This window comes from Talaromyces stipitatus, genomic scaffold, assembly GCF_000003125.1.
Source record: "Talaromyces stipitatus ATCC 10500 scf_1105507295511 genomic scaffold, whole genome shotgun sequence".
NCBI classification, from domain to species: domain Eukaryota; kingdom Fungi; phylum Ascomycota; class Eurotiomycetes; order Eurotiales; family Trichocomaceae; genus Talaromyces; species Talaromyces stipitatus.
Genome location: NW_002990119.1, coordinates 1,154,916 through 1,168,212, shown reverse-complemented (window position 1 = coordinate 1,168,212; position 13,297 = coordinate 1,154,916). Strand labels below are relative to the sequence as shown.

The 13,297-nt window shown below is 46.6% G+C and overlaps 6 protein-coding genes across 6 annotated transcripts; 4 read left to right on the top strand and 2 right to left on the bottom strand.

The window, feature by feature from the left end:
* Nucleotides 1-246: 246 nt before the first annotated feature.
* TSTA_101420 (uncharacterized protein) lies at nt 247-759 on the top strand (the record flags this gene model as incomplete). The annotated part of the gene is made up of 2 exons (XM_002486095.1): nt 247-395; nt 546-759. 2 exons carry the CDS (start codon nt 247-249, stop codon nt 757-759), a joined length of 363 nt encoding a protein of 120 aa, XP_002486140.1.
* Nucleotides 760-828: 69 nt separating this feature from the next.
* Nucleotides 829-3,723, top strand: TSTA_101410 (alpha-mannosidase, putative; the record flags this gene model as incomplete). The annotated part of the gene is made up of 4 exons (XM_002486094.1): nt 829-2,235; nt 2,298-2,680; nt 2,810-3,037; nt 3,111-3,723. The coding sequence occupies 4 exons, from the start codon at nt 829-831 to the stop codon at nt 3,721-3,723; spliced, it is 2,631 nt and encodes an 876-aa protein (XP_002486139.1).
* A 52-nt stretch (nt 3,724-3,775) lies between these two features.
* Nucleotides 3,776-7,432, bottom strand: TSTA_101400 (uncharacterized protein; the record flags this gene model as incomplete). Its single annotated transcript, XM_002486093.1, has 5 exons — nt 6,509-7,432; nt 5,858-6,439; nt 5,583-5,782; nt 4,231-5,311; nt 3,776-4,169 (listed from the first exon to the last, which is right to left on the bottom strand). The coding sequence occupies exons 1-5, from the start codon at nt 6,931-6,933 to the stop codon at nt 3,776-3,778; spliced, it is 2,682 nt and encodes an 893-aa protein (XP_002486138.1). The 5' UTR covers nt 6,934-7,432.
* Nucleotides 7,433-7,490: 58 nt separating this feature from the next.
* Nucleotides 7,491-9,047, top strand: TSTA_101390 (Coenzyme Q (ubiquinone) biosynthesis protein Coq4, putative). Its single transcript, XM_002486092.1, has 2 exons — nt 7,491-7,786; nt 7,855-9,047. Exons 1-2 carry the CDS (start codon nt 7,576-7,578, stop codon nt 8,505-8,507), a joined length of 864 nt encoding a protein of 287 aa, XP_002486137.1. The 5' UTR covers nt 7,491-7,575; the 3' UTR covers nt 8,508-9,047.
* Nucleotides 7,852-9,563, bottom strand: TSTA_101380 (dsDNA-binding protein PDCD5, putative). The gene is made up of 4 exons (XM_002486091.1): nt 9,333-9,563; nt 9,172-9,269; nt 9,105-9,115; nt 7,852-9,038 (listed from the first exon to the last, which is right to left on the bottom strand). The coding sequence occupies exons 1-4, from the start codon at nt 9,354-9,356 to the stop codon at nt 8,755-8,757; spliced, it is 417 nt and encodes a 138-aa protein (XP_002486136.1). The 5' UTR covers nt 9,357-9,563; the 3' UTR covers nt 7,852-8,754.
* A 998-nt stretch (nt 9,564-10,561) lies between these two features.
* TSTA_101370 (GDP/GTP exchange factor Sec2p, putative) lies at nt 10,562-13,204 on the top strand (the record flags this gene model as incomplete). Its single annotated transcript, XM_002486090.1, has 2 exons — nt 10,562-11,137; nt 11,191-13,204. 2 exons carry the CDS (start codon nt 10,562-10,564, stop codon nt 12,667-12,669), a joined length of 2,055 nt encoding a protein of 684 aa, XP_002486135.1. The 3' UTR covers nt 12,670-13,204.
* Between the last annotated feature and the right edge of the window lie 93 nt (nt 13,205-13,297).

Below are 13,297 nucleotides of genomic sequence, written 5' to 3'. Positions count from 1 at the left end.
TTTCCGTTCTCTGCTATTATTGAGCCACGCGTGTCAATTTTCAATAGCTGACCCCATCATCTCGGGTTGAAATACCCCGCCGAATTAGTTATGCGGAGTAAAAAGCACCGGAGCATTGGAGGGAGTCTCCTCGCCCGATTGACTACTTTAGAACCGGATTCACTTTTTAAGGCCAAGTGCAACAAAGGGAAAAGAAGTGGAAAAATTGAAGATATCCAGCACAGTCTCTGAGTCATCGTTTGCATCATGTGCACAGGTCACACCGAAAACGATGGAAACTCCCAGTACCCATTGCGCACTTCTGGACCTGTCGGGAAACGCATCATGCGTCTGGATAGAAATCGCGTTGGTCAATTGTACTCACCAGGGCAATGGGAGAAAGTCAATTTACTGAGGTGAGCTTGCTCTAGTTAGATGACGGTGAATGCCCATACGAGAGCTAAGCCAATCCTCGGGGTATGTGTAGTATGGTCAATCATGCTATATTCTCGGGTCCACCTCATAAAGCTTTTTGTCTGGAATGCTCCAGGCTTGACACAGCCTAGTTTCCAGGAGGCGACGGACGAGTCCAATTCCTATGAGATAACACAAGTCGGCCAACAATTCGGGCCGTCGTGGTCGACGCAGTGGTTCAAGGTCTACATTACCATCCCAAACGAAATTAAGCACGAAAAACACATTGAATTGAATTGGGACTGTAACAACGAAGCTACAGTTTGGATGGAGGACGGAACGCCACTGCAAGGATTGACAGGTTGAGGAGAGCGAGTTGAGTGGATTATTCCAGAAGCCTTCAAAGATGGAAAGGAACATCTGATTTATATCGAGATGGCGTGCAATGGTATGTTCGGAAATGGGCCTGGTCGGCCAATTTTCAAAAACAACGCAGGCGGTGATTCTATCCAGCCGCCGGATCCAAAGAAATACTTTCAGCTCTCGAAAGCGGAGATTGTGGTTGTCAATTGGGAAGCACGCATGCTATATATGGACATTGTGGCTATACACGATTCGGCACTCGAGTTGCCCGATGACTCCTGGCAGCAACATAAAGCTTTGAATATAGCCATGAAAATCATCAACACATTCAGACCTGGCAACAAAGACTCCATTACGAAATGCCGCACAATTGCAGCCGACTTTCTCGGACCCGACGTTGGCTCATACGAGATTTATCACAATGCCACCGAAGTGGATATATTTGCCATTGGCCACTGCCATATAGATACTTGTTGGCTCTGGCCGTGGGCAGAAACAAAAAGAAAAGTTGTACGTTCATGGCTAAACCAATGCGACTTGATGGATCGCTATCCCGAGCTCAAGTTTGCTTGTTCCCAGGCGCAGCAATTCAAATGGCTCAAGGAGGAATACCCCATTGCCTGGAAACGAGTCAAAGAAAAAGTTAAGGAAGGGCAGTTTCACCCCATTGGAGGGTGCTGGGTGGAACATTACACCAATATGCCCAGCGGCGAGTCCTTGGTCCGACAATTTTTGTATGGACAGAGATTTTTCGAGAGTAATTTTGGATATCGAAGCAAGACTCTGTGGCTACCTGACACTTTTGGATTTGCTGCTCAGTTGCCACAGCTTTCTAGACAGGCTGGCATGAATCGTTTTCTTACTCAGAAGATCTGTTTTAATAACATCAACGAGTTCCATCATACAACATTTAACTGGATCGCCCTAGATGGGAGTCAAGTAATCAGTCACATGCCACCAGTCAGGACATATACAGCGGAAGGAACGGTTGCCGACGTCAAGCGAAGTATTGCCAAACATCTATCGCTTGATCAGGATCACACAGCGCTCATGGCATTTGGCAAGGGAGACGGCGGTGGTGGGCCAACGTGGCAGCATATGGAGCGATTGAGACGATGTCGCAGGATTGCTGACGAAGTAGGCATACTTCCACGAGTCCACGTCGGGAAGTCAGTTGATGATTTCTTCGATGGCCTCGAGAAAAAGGCTGGTAGTCTTGTGACGTGGTTCGGCGAGCTATATTTTGAGCTCCATCGTGGCACATACACGACCCAGGCAAATACAAAGCGAAATAATCGCCGCGCTGAATTTCTGTTGCGCGATATTGAGTTACTTGCTACTGTGGCTTCGATCTCGGACAGATCCTACAAGTATCCGAAGAGAGAGATTGACGGCATGTGGGAAGCTGTTCTTTTGTGTCAGTTCCATGATTGTTTACCTGGAACTTCGATTCGGATGTGCTACGATGATTCTGATAAGGTAGGTAATGATTCTATTTCCGCTCAATGAGCTCTTCAATCTGACTAACATCCCCGGAATAGGTTTACGAGAATGTTTTTGCGACTGGGACTGCACTGCTGAACGCAGTCTACAGGTCTCTAGATATTGTCGAAGTTGCAGAAAAGGGAGATCTTAAGAAGCAAAACATGATAGCTCTTAACACTTTACCATGGCCACGCATGGAGATCGTTGAATTATCTGATACAGAAACAGCAGTAGCCTCGGGGGAAGGCATTATTTTGGCTCTCGAGCAATTCACTGGCGCCGAAGTCGAAGCCAGAGTAACAATAAAGGAGACCTCGAAAGGTGTCTATAAGATGCAGAACAGTCAACTTTCTGTTACCGTCCAGAATGGATGCATTATTTCCCTGTACGACCGGATAGCAGACCGCGAAATAATACCCGAGGGAAGCAAAGCAAACCAGTTTGTTATTTTCGATGACAAACCAGTTTACTGACAAGCCTGGGACGTCGAAGTATATCACTTAGATACACGCGAGGAGCTTCCAGGATTAACAACTTCTACTTATGAGGGCAAGGCTCACCATGTCAGTGTTGTGACGGAGATCAAGATCGACGAAATCAGTTCAATAAAGTCAATTATATCACTGACTGCAGCACTTGAAGGTCAGCAATCAGTTGTTGAATGCAGTGCAGAGGTCGACTGGCATGAGACGATGAGGTTTCTCAAGGTGGAATTCCCCGTTAACATTCGCAACACAGAGGCATCATATGAAGCGCAATATGGTGTTATCAAGAGACCTACCCATTATAATACTTCGTATGTGCCTTTCTTCTTCCAGCTTGTCCTGGAAACTTCACGCAACTAAAACTATGCTAACAATTTAAATCAGATGGGATATGGCCAAATTTGAAGTGTGCTGCCACAAATTCGCCGATCTCTCAGAGCACGGCTACGGTGTATCAATCCTCAACGATAGCAAGTACGGCTTTTCAACGGTTGGAAATGTGATGAGGCTCTCACTTTTACGCTCCCCAAAGGCACCTGATGACACTGCTGACATGGGACGACATCAGATCCGCTGGGCGATCATGCCTCATCGCGGGGGGCTGAGTGCAGAAACAGTGCGTGCTGCGTACGCTTTCAATAGCCCGCTCAAGTTTCTGAGTTGCTCAAGACTGAAGGACTGCACACTTACACAATCCCCAATACGCTTGACTGGTGATCAAAGTCTCATTCTCGATACCATCAAACGCGGCGAGATCGATGAGGATGTCAGTCGTGGAGATTTACCTTCTCATAAGGGAAGAAGTGTCATTATTCGCATCTATGAGTCTCTCGGCGGACGTGCAAGGGGGAGAGTAGAAACTTCGTGGCCGGTCAGTAAAGTTTGTAAGACTAATTTGCTGGAAGATGATGAGGAGGCTGTAGTTTGCGAAAACGGAAATTTCAAGGTCGATTTGGGAGCTTTTCAGGTTGCTACATATAGAATTTGCTTAGCGTAGTTACTGTAGCTTTAATTAGCTAATAACAAGACGTCTTTCATTTTGATTATCTTCAGGGAAAACCTAACGTACATGTGGAAACCTCGATGGAGAAATTACCTGTTTTTCCGACAAGTGTACTCTTCAATGGGCCCAAATAGCTCTCTCTAACACCGCCCAGATCCAAAACAATCTTCTCCAGTAGTACATTCTGCTGAGAAAACCGTACTTTGATCACATGTCGGCCACGGTAAAGGCTATCTGGCACCAGTAGTGTTCTCTTCCACACATAATCTTGCACAGCTTCATCCCATCGAGGTGGGAGATCACCAACCTTGGCCGGATCTTCGATTAAGCGTAAGGTGCCAAAAGAGATATCATCAATCATGGCTTCATATACTAATGGCTCTTTAGGATTTATATCAAGGGCCATGGTAAAAAACAGTATCAGAGACAGCGGGTGTGGTCTGTCTGAGAAGTTGTAAACATCATATTCAAGGTATCGAGTGTCAGAATCTCCTGACTGACACCAACCCACGGCTCCTGTTGGTGTTTTGCATATGGGAGAATTCAGTTGCTGGTATTGAGACACAATTATCGCTTTCAACAAACCCACAAAATGATTTGTCTGGTACATCTCTGTGAATGACAGGAAGATGTACGTGCTCATAATCTCCAGCAGACGAGGAAATTGTAATCTGAATTACTTGATTGAAATGTGCAGGGACGTTTGGCCAATCGATGCCAACATGTACCCGGGCATCATTAGTGTCGTTGTCTAGTCTCCCCGAGGATGGAGCAACCTTGACCCAGTCATGTGGCGAGCTGACGCACCAGGTAAAGGAGGCCGTACCACGACGATAGATCTCAAAAAAGCGAACCTGTGTTCCATACGGTTCCAACGGAGGGAGCGTCAGACCCGGTACCAGGTCACCCCGAGATGGATGCGTTCTATCAGATTCCTCATTCGTCAAACCCGGTCTGATCCCTTGCGTTCCTTTAACTGAAAGGCCCATATGTCTAACGATTGGATTTGAACCCTGCTTAACCTGGATATAGCCTAGACCGTCAATCATGTCTCGAGACGGCGCATGCCATGTATCTCTATAACCGTAGTGTGGCTGGCGCAACATGTGATTCCATTTCCCGTCCAGCAAGGAATGATACTCTTGAGCAAGGTCAAAATCAGCGTCGAAGAGTTCGAGAACCTGTTGTGCCATTTTATTTGTTTCATTACGACGTTGGAGTCCGAATAGACAATTTTTCGCTTGGGTTACGCGAAGTTTAGTATAGATGTACGAGGCTTTGATGTGATGTAGGACCAGCTGAAAGAAGGCAGGTTGTTGCTCCGGGGTTAATTTCGAATTGAGTTCCGTAGCCTTATCCAAGAGAGACTCCCATGTATTAACGATCCCTTCTGCTTCGCCATAATTCAGAATGGAGAAGGTATTAGCCTCGATGTGCTCGTGTTTTCGAAGAGATATTAGCCTATCAGCTTCATAGAGAAGACGAGCGGTTTCGTCCGACACGGAAGATGAAATGGTTTGATCAGCGAAGCCTTGGAAGAAAGACATAAAATTGTTGGCAGGGACAGAGTTGATATCCCAGGCTAAATTCAAGCAGAGAGTATTGGTAGTTCCAGCGGTTTGATATCACCGACGTTGAAAACCCATATTTGGTCTGCGCCTCGACTGTGGGCTAAGTTCAGCTGGTGCCATATTCTACCCTGCATGTCAACGGCCAGATTAGTATTTGCAGTGCACTGATGGATCGTTGCTTTAGGTAGGACTCACACAAGAATTGCTATTTATCCATTTATAGCTCCGCGGCTCGCCGACGTACTCTAGGTGATAATATACCTGGTAGTTATGTCAGCATACCATATGGCAAGCCTGGTATAGACTTCTTAATACTGACCCCTGCTCGACCTGCTCGATCTGCCTCCACACCGACTGGCAGCCGCCGAATATTTCCGAAGTTATCGTCTGCAAATAGGAGTGTAACATCATCCGGAACGGACAAACCATTCTCGAAGTATTCCTGGACCTCCTTATACAACGCAAGTAACTCCATGCCAAGGCTTAATTAGCTTGAATCGCATCCTTGTTTTAGGGCATCCTTGTCCTCACGTTTTGGTTTATCTGGTGCACCGTACACATCATTAATAACCGATCTCTGGTATGTAAGAATCTCCCGAAGGACCGCAGGAGGGTCATCTACTGTCATCGCACGATCACCATCTCCCCTCATTCCTAGAGTAATGTAGGATTCGTAATCCTTAGCTCTCGCAGCACCGTCTCGGAAATATCTTTGGATCTTCTCCTTGTTCTTTGTCCAAGTCCAACTTCCTTCGGGGTTCTCCGCAAACCATTCCGCCATTGCGCGCTGCATAGGCTCATGATGGGAGGTAGAAACAGCAATACCCCATGCATGTGCAGTTTTTTGATTCAATTCATCATCCACAAAGAAACTGTTACCGGAGTTAGGATATCCCGGCCACATAGCTGGCCAGAGGAAGTTCGCTTTGAGCCGTAATAGTAATTCAAACAGCTTCTCATAGAATTTGACATTATACTTTGGACCGAACTTTTCCAAGACCCAGCCAGTCAAGGACGGGGCTTCGTCATTGATAAAGATTCCACGGTACTTCACACTAGGTTCGCCGTATTGTAGTCTACCTCGCCTGATGAAAATCTCGGATTTTTTCTCAGGCACGACGTCTGCCCACCAGTACCATCTGCCAAAGCATTAGCCACAGATTACTGCTGTATGTTTAGATCCGGTGCTTTTCAGATAATTCACTTACGGTGAGACACCGATATGTTCTGAAAGGGAGTAAATACCATATATTGTGCTTCTCTTATCGCTCCCTGCGATTACTAGAGCCTTTCTCACACCGGGTAAGGGTAGATCTACCACCGTCATGGCAAAGGACTCCCATTTCTCCTCGATGTCATCTACGGCTAGTTTTCCATCATGGACTAGATTTTGAATCAAGCTCGAACACAATAAGCTGCCAACGATAATACATGACGACCGGTCGGGGAATACAGTACTTTCATTGCAATAAACTGTTTTCAGTTCGGATCCAGTGACAGCACCAAAGTCCTTTGAGAGACGCGACGTTGCGATATGGATTCCTTCGAAGTCGTTTTGGTCGAGTATACAGGCTTCAGACAAGCTCACACTCTCGTCATGCCAGTGAAATGTTACCAAACTTTCTTGTGCCATAGCTGGATTCAGTAACTATTCGAATGATGACGGGGGAAGCAGCCATCCTAAGGTGAAGATTAATGAAGCCATGTAGTCAAGCACTAATAGCTTAGGGAATTGAATCGGATTTAGTTTTCCGACAGGTAAAAGCCAGATGCAAGGTTGGATAATTTAAATTGTCGCTTTAGATTGGCTCGAGGCATGACAGAGGCAGCAGGACGACCAAATCTCCACTGCGCCTCACAAGTTCTTTTCCCCGCGAGGCGTACGCGTAGAGCATTTCAAGTGATGGCAATTGAGATGGGATTGTCGAGCCTAGCGCCTATGCCTTTGCACCTCAGGTACCTGCCGAATCTCCAGTTTCTGAGTTTTGCCTGCCTGAGCTCCTCTGATGTCCATTTTCTCCAGCAAACAGGGTGGAAACGGCTTCTTCACACGACTTCTTCGCATGCACAGTTTAAATACAAAATCCGACTGACGTAGGTTCTGCCAGTGAAAATGCGCTGTCTCAATGGTGCAACATTGTCTGTCTGTTCATCTGTTCCGCCTGGCGGGCGTTGCAGATCCACAATTCCACATCAACATGCATCACATGATGATTGTGCTTCAAGCTTAACTTCTACTCCACGCCATCGATTATAAGCAATCAACAAAATAACAATGCCCCCAACGCCGAGAACTGCGCTCCTAACCGTGTCAAATCGATGTTTACAATGTCATGAAATTGGCCTAAAATATTCATTCCGGAGCTTCTCCGCACTCAATCGTCCGCCTCCAAGCTATCCGGGACATGTCCCTCTTACCAGAATCGAGCGCGGCGTGCTCGCGATAGGTTCTGCATTTGGCTCTCTCCTTAATCCCAGGAGACATGGTATGCTCTAATATTCCTCACCCACAACGTAAAATTGGTGTGATTGTTGACAAGCTTGGCTTCCAAAGACCTCATCGCAGCATTAGGCGAAGCCACAGCAACGCCTTACTTCATATACCGTCTTCGTGATGCCATGCTCTCAAGCCCCACGGGTCGTCGTATCCTACGAGACCGTCCTCGTCTCACATCCGAAACCCTCAAACTACCCTACCTACGCTCATTACCCGAAAACTCAGTTGGCCGAACATACGCAAAATGGCTAGATAGAGAAGGAGTGTCACCCGACACCAGAGATAGCGTGCAATACATCGACGACGAGGAATGCGCATATGTGATGCAACGATATCGCGAGTGTCACGATTTCTATCACGCCGTAACCGGGCTACCGACAATGGTTGAAGGCGAATTAGCGCTCAAGGCGTTTGAATTCTTGAATACGGTTATTCCCATGACCGGGTTGAGTCTTGCAGCTGCGATTCGACTGAAGCCTGCGGAACGAGAGCGATTCTTCAAACTTCATCTTCCGTGGGCAGTGCGCAGTGGGTTGTCGAGTGAGGAGTTGATTAATGTTTATTGGGAAGAGCAGCTGGAACGGAACGTGGATGAGTTAAGGGCTGAGTTGGGAATTGAGGCGCCACCGGATCTGAGAGAGATACGACGTATGATGCGGCAACAGGAGAAGAGGGCAAAAGAACAGCAAATGAAAGCTTCTGGCTTATAAAACGTGTCCGCTTTATGTCTTGAACAACACTGTTTACTGCCTTTGTATATTAGATGTCGTGCATATCATACATTTGCATTGGAGCGTTCTTGGTTTGTGTATATTTGATTCTCCTTGGTCATTTTCGGAGCTTCATGGCATATGCGTGCCAGCTCGATAAGCGACCTACCCATTAACAAGTCATGCTTCATTTTTCATAATCTCGTCTCGGGCTCTTTAAAACAGTCCAACCACCATCATGTGCCCTTTATAAATCCAACAAATCATCATCGTCATCCCAACCACCCTTGCGACGACTAAAAACCACTTTATGCTCCTCTTCCTCCTTGCGAGAGTTCTCCGCAACAGCATTCAGTAGATCTTTCAATTGATCTTCTGTCACTTTCTGGCGTAATTGCCCCGTTTGCGCAAGCATGATGAGTCTGTTCTCGATATCTGTGGCGCGGGATTCCTTGACGAGTCGTATTCGTCCGAGTCGGTCTGCTGCAGCGGGGTCTAGGATTTGGTTGAGTATTGCGGCGCGTCGTTCAGCTGTTGTTTTGGGATACTTATGTTAGTTGATTCGAGGGTTCTCGTTGGTTGGGAAGTTGTATGTACCTTCTGCTTGTCTGTAATGTGCAATATTGTCAGTAATCGTAATGTGCATACGAACGTCGGTGCAGACCTTCTTTGATCTTCTTGTCCCTCACCACCGCCAATACTGGGAGCGGCGCCTCGGCCACCCCCCTGTTGTTGCAACTGAGCGAGACGAGCTCTTCGAATCTATGTCTGTGTTAGATCGTTCGATTGATAGTCAAAGAGCTTGTCTCAGCAGCTATGACCGACCTCCTCCAACTCAGCGTCAGCCATGACGATTTGCCCTTTTTCCCCAGATTTTGTCCGACACTACACAATATCACAAATCAACTCTATCGGGAGCTTGATAGGAAAAAGCCCGTATTCTGTCAGACACAGTTCGGAATCTGGAAATGTAGTATTATCGACAATAAGACGTAGATTGTTTTGCTGGAAAGAAATGTTGCAATCACTGTTGCCATTCCTAGACCACCCCACTTTGGTTGCCTGAGGCCTTATAGGTACATATATATATACGTAGTGGGGATCATCGGAACTACACTCTTATCTAAGCAGTCAAGATCAAGCGTTACGTTAACTAGTTATTGACGAATAGTAGATCTTGTGACATCTTACAGAAGCCGGAGTCCGATCTCAATTGAATGTAGACAAGTACTTATCTTGTGCTCTGCTGTCTCTATTCTTTATTCAACACAACCTCGGAATGAACTTCAAACCGGGGATAGCCGTAGTGGCAAGGCGTACTTGTCAACTATCATAGTTGTTGAGAATCTAATAAGCAGACAGAATATGCAGATGTGTATCATCTTTGATTTTCAGAATAACTTGTTCTTGTCGAATAGTTGACGGTTCTGGTTGAAGAACAATAGGCTAGTTCTGCCACGTGACGCTCCGTCCCGCTAAGCCATCTCAGACGACGAACTTATCTCCGCTCGCCTTTCTTACCTGATGCCTTGACCAACCACTCCATCTCTCCGTCCCACACCCAAGTCCTTCCTACTCTCTTCTCCCTCGTCTCAATTATTATTCAGGCTGCTTGACTGTCTGCAGCATCTTCCGTTCCTTTGACCTTCGAGGACGAGACGGATATCCTGCTTCCGCTAGATATCGACACGCCTTAGTCCTCTGTGGGTCCTCATTTAACATGTTTCTGGTTTAACGAACTCGTCGCGGCAACGTCAAGTAGGAAGATAATCGGCCATTCTCGTCATATACCTATCTACTATCTATTTAGATGACAACGTCTTTCATTCGCCGATCCAGCTGCTGCATTGATTAGTTCAGATCCATTCCTTTTCGGCGCTTCGTCGACCCGCCGTGTCTCGATCGTATTCATTACCACATCTCATCATGGCCGAGTAAGTCTTCAAACAAGTTTGACTTGGAATTGCAGAAATTTTCACCATCTAACTCAATCGATTAGCAGCCTTATTTCGCTCCATACATACGGACACAGTACCTTTCTATCAGCATCCAATATGTTATCTCGACCAAGTAATCACCAGCGGTCCCATTCGGCTGGGAAGCGTTCACGATCGCCCGCGAGATTTCTCACGAAGATGAGGTCTGCCAATGCCCTCTCAGACTTTAATAGAAGCGGCCGGAGACTTTCACCAGCTGGGTTGGAAGATCTGCAAGAAAGTGATTTTAACACCTTGAGAGACCCGCGAATGGCAAGTACATCCGATCTGACTGGCACGTCTGACTCGTCCCATCACCCCGATCTGAGTAGCGAGGTGGCTACCCTAAGTGCGAAACTAGTTCAAGCGATCAATAATCAGACGAGCCTGGATGACTCATTATCAGCTACCCGACAAGAATTGGAGGCGGCACAGGAGAGGTTGTTGGAGTTGGAATCTGAGAATGAGAAATACCGAACAGACATTGCCAGCGGAGTCATGGTTAAACGAAGTGACATCGAAGCGGAAATCTTATCCATGAAAAACGCCCTTGATGAAGAACGTGCAAAGCGATCGGTGGCTGAAAAGGAGAAGAGAGAAATGGAGCAGGAATTGGAGACTTTGACAGCCGCTCTTTTTGAAGAAGCCAACAAGGTGAGGAATCATCCCTCGATGCACTATCGACTGGTTCGCTAACATGTCAATAGATGGTTGCTGCTGCAAAGCAAGAACGGGAAGCCGTCGAGAAGAAAAATGAGCAACTTCGTGCTCAGATCAAGGATACTGAAGCTCTAGTCGCTTCTCAAGAGGAACAACTCGCGGAATTGAAGACCGTCATGCAAGAGATGCAATCTACCCGTGACGAAAACGATACCACGCCCAATCCATCAACAGCCCCGACATCACCGGCAGTAGCGATGCAAACTGTAGGCCGCTTTCTGGATGCCTCGAATACAGCTCCCGGCACCCCTGTGCTTCCTGAAATCATACCTGCACCTTCGACATCCTTCACCCATTTAATCAAACCGGTCTATCGGACCGATATGGTTGCATATGAAGATTTTCGTGAGCTTTTAGATTTCGCAAATGCCTCCAAACCACCTAGTCGAGTTCCTAGTGGCTCGTATGGCGGCTTGAACGTCATGGGACTCGCTGGCTTGACTTCCAGCAGTAGTTCGAACTCGACGTCTGGCTCTCCGGGTAATAACCAATCTCACACTCCCGCTGGGAGTCCCCAAACAGCCGTTCCTCATACTCCTTTGAAGGACACACGGTTCTATAAACGAGTTCTTGTTGAAGATTTTGAACCCACGCTTCGCTTAGACTCTGCTCCGTCTATTTCTTGGTTGACACGTAGATCAGTGTTCAGCAGTCTCTGTGATGGAACATTGATCGTGGAGCCCATGCCTGCAAGCCATCGCAAGTATCAGTTTCCCTGTGGTCTCTGTGGCGAGCGTCGATTAGGCGACGTCAACGAACGTACTCATCGCTTCCGGACATCTGAGAGCGAAAGTGCCCAACGATACTCTTTATGTGTTCTTTGTCTTGAAAAGGTTCGCGCTTGCTGCGAGTTTGCCGGATATCTCAGAATGATTCTTGATGGTCATGTGCATGTTGCGGATGTTGAGGAAGAAAAAGAAGCATGGGAAGAGACTATTCGGTTACGAGAAAGGATTTTCTGGTCGCGATTCGGTGGCGGTGTTGTTCCGTCCTTTGCTCCTACCGAATATTCAGAGAAGGCATTGCTTGTACCGGTCCCAGCTGCCGAGATAGAGGCTAAAATCGACGAATCTGCATCAGAAGCAAAGAGCCCGCTGGACTCTACAGCAGATATGGCTGATGAAGGACTCGAGAAAACACCCCCTGCCTTACCACCAAGAAATGGCGAACATGTAGCGGACTCGCTAGAATCTGACGTCAAGGAGACCTTAACCGTTGATACAGTGGTTCAAGCTGATGAAAAGGTCGAAAACGTCGAGGATATCTCAAATGATACTGACGATAACGAAGCTGGAGAACAACTACGTACCGACTTGGAGACAACCCCTCCCGACGCATCGCATTCCACTGAGAATTCCGAGCCTCTCTCGCCGAAGACTGAGTCCACGACTCCGCATACCAACAATCACGACTTAGAAAATATTCCATCTGGGGATGCAAAAGCCATGCCGGGTGCTTTTAACTAATTTATATCCCTACGACTACATGCTATTTTACCCGAGTCCTCCCTAGCTTGTGGTTTATCCCCTTCCTGATATTCTATATCCCTATCACATTGCATCCTCCACCCCCTTCAATTACCGCTGGTTCGGGCATTGCATAGCATTTGGAGACGATTTTTATACACGTTCACCCTCGTCAACATCATCATCATATCAAGTACGTACTCTACGTACTTTTAACTGTATCATTAATGTAATAGCTATTATTTCTTATACATACCCTGTTCCTCGTCTTTTGGTTTACTTTACTTATTACATACTTCTCTTCGTCCCCTTTATTTCCAGTTTTGCATACATTTATTTATAAACTTATTACTTCTGATTCATTTGAACGTTATCGCATTTCTTCCTATTCTTTACTTATATGCTTTTGAAATTTTTTGGATGACTGACATCTTAGAGGTTTATCTGATGCCATGTTTGTTCTTTTTTTTTTCATTGTTCCTGTCTGTCATCGGGCTTTTCCGCCTTGTTCCTGAATTTTGCGAGCTTTCCAGGGTAGTTCTGAGTGTATGTTTATGATTTCTTCATCTGACTTATCCAATGATCTGTCAATCGTGTCTCTGGGAAGATGCTTCAGATATGCAGATAC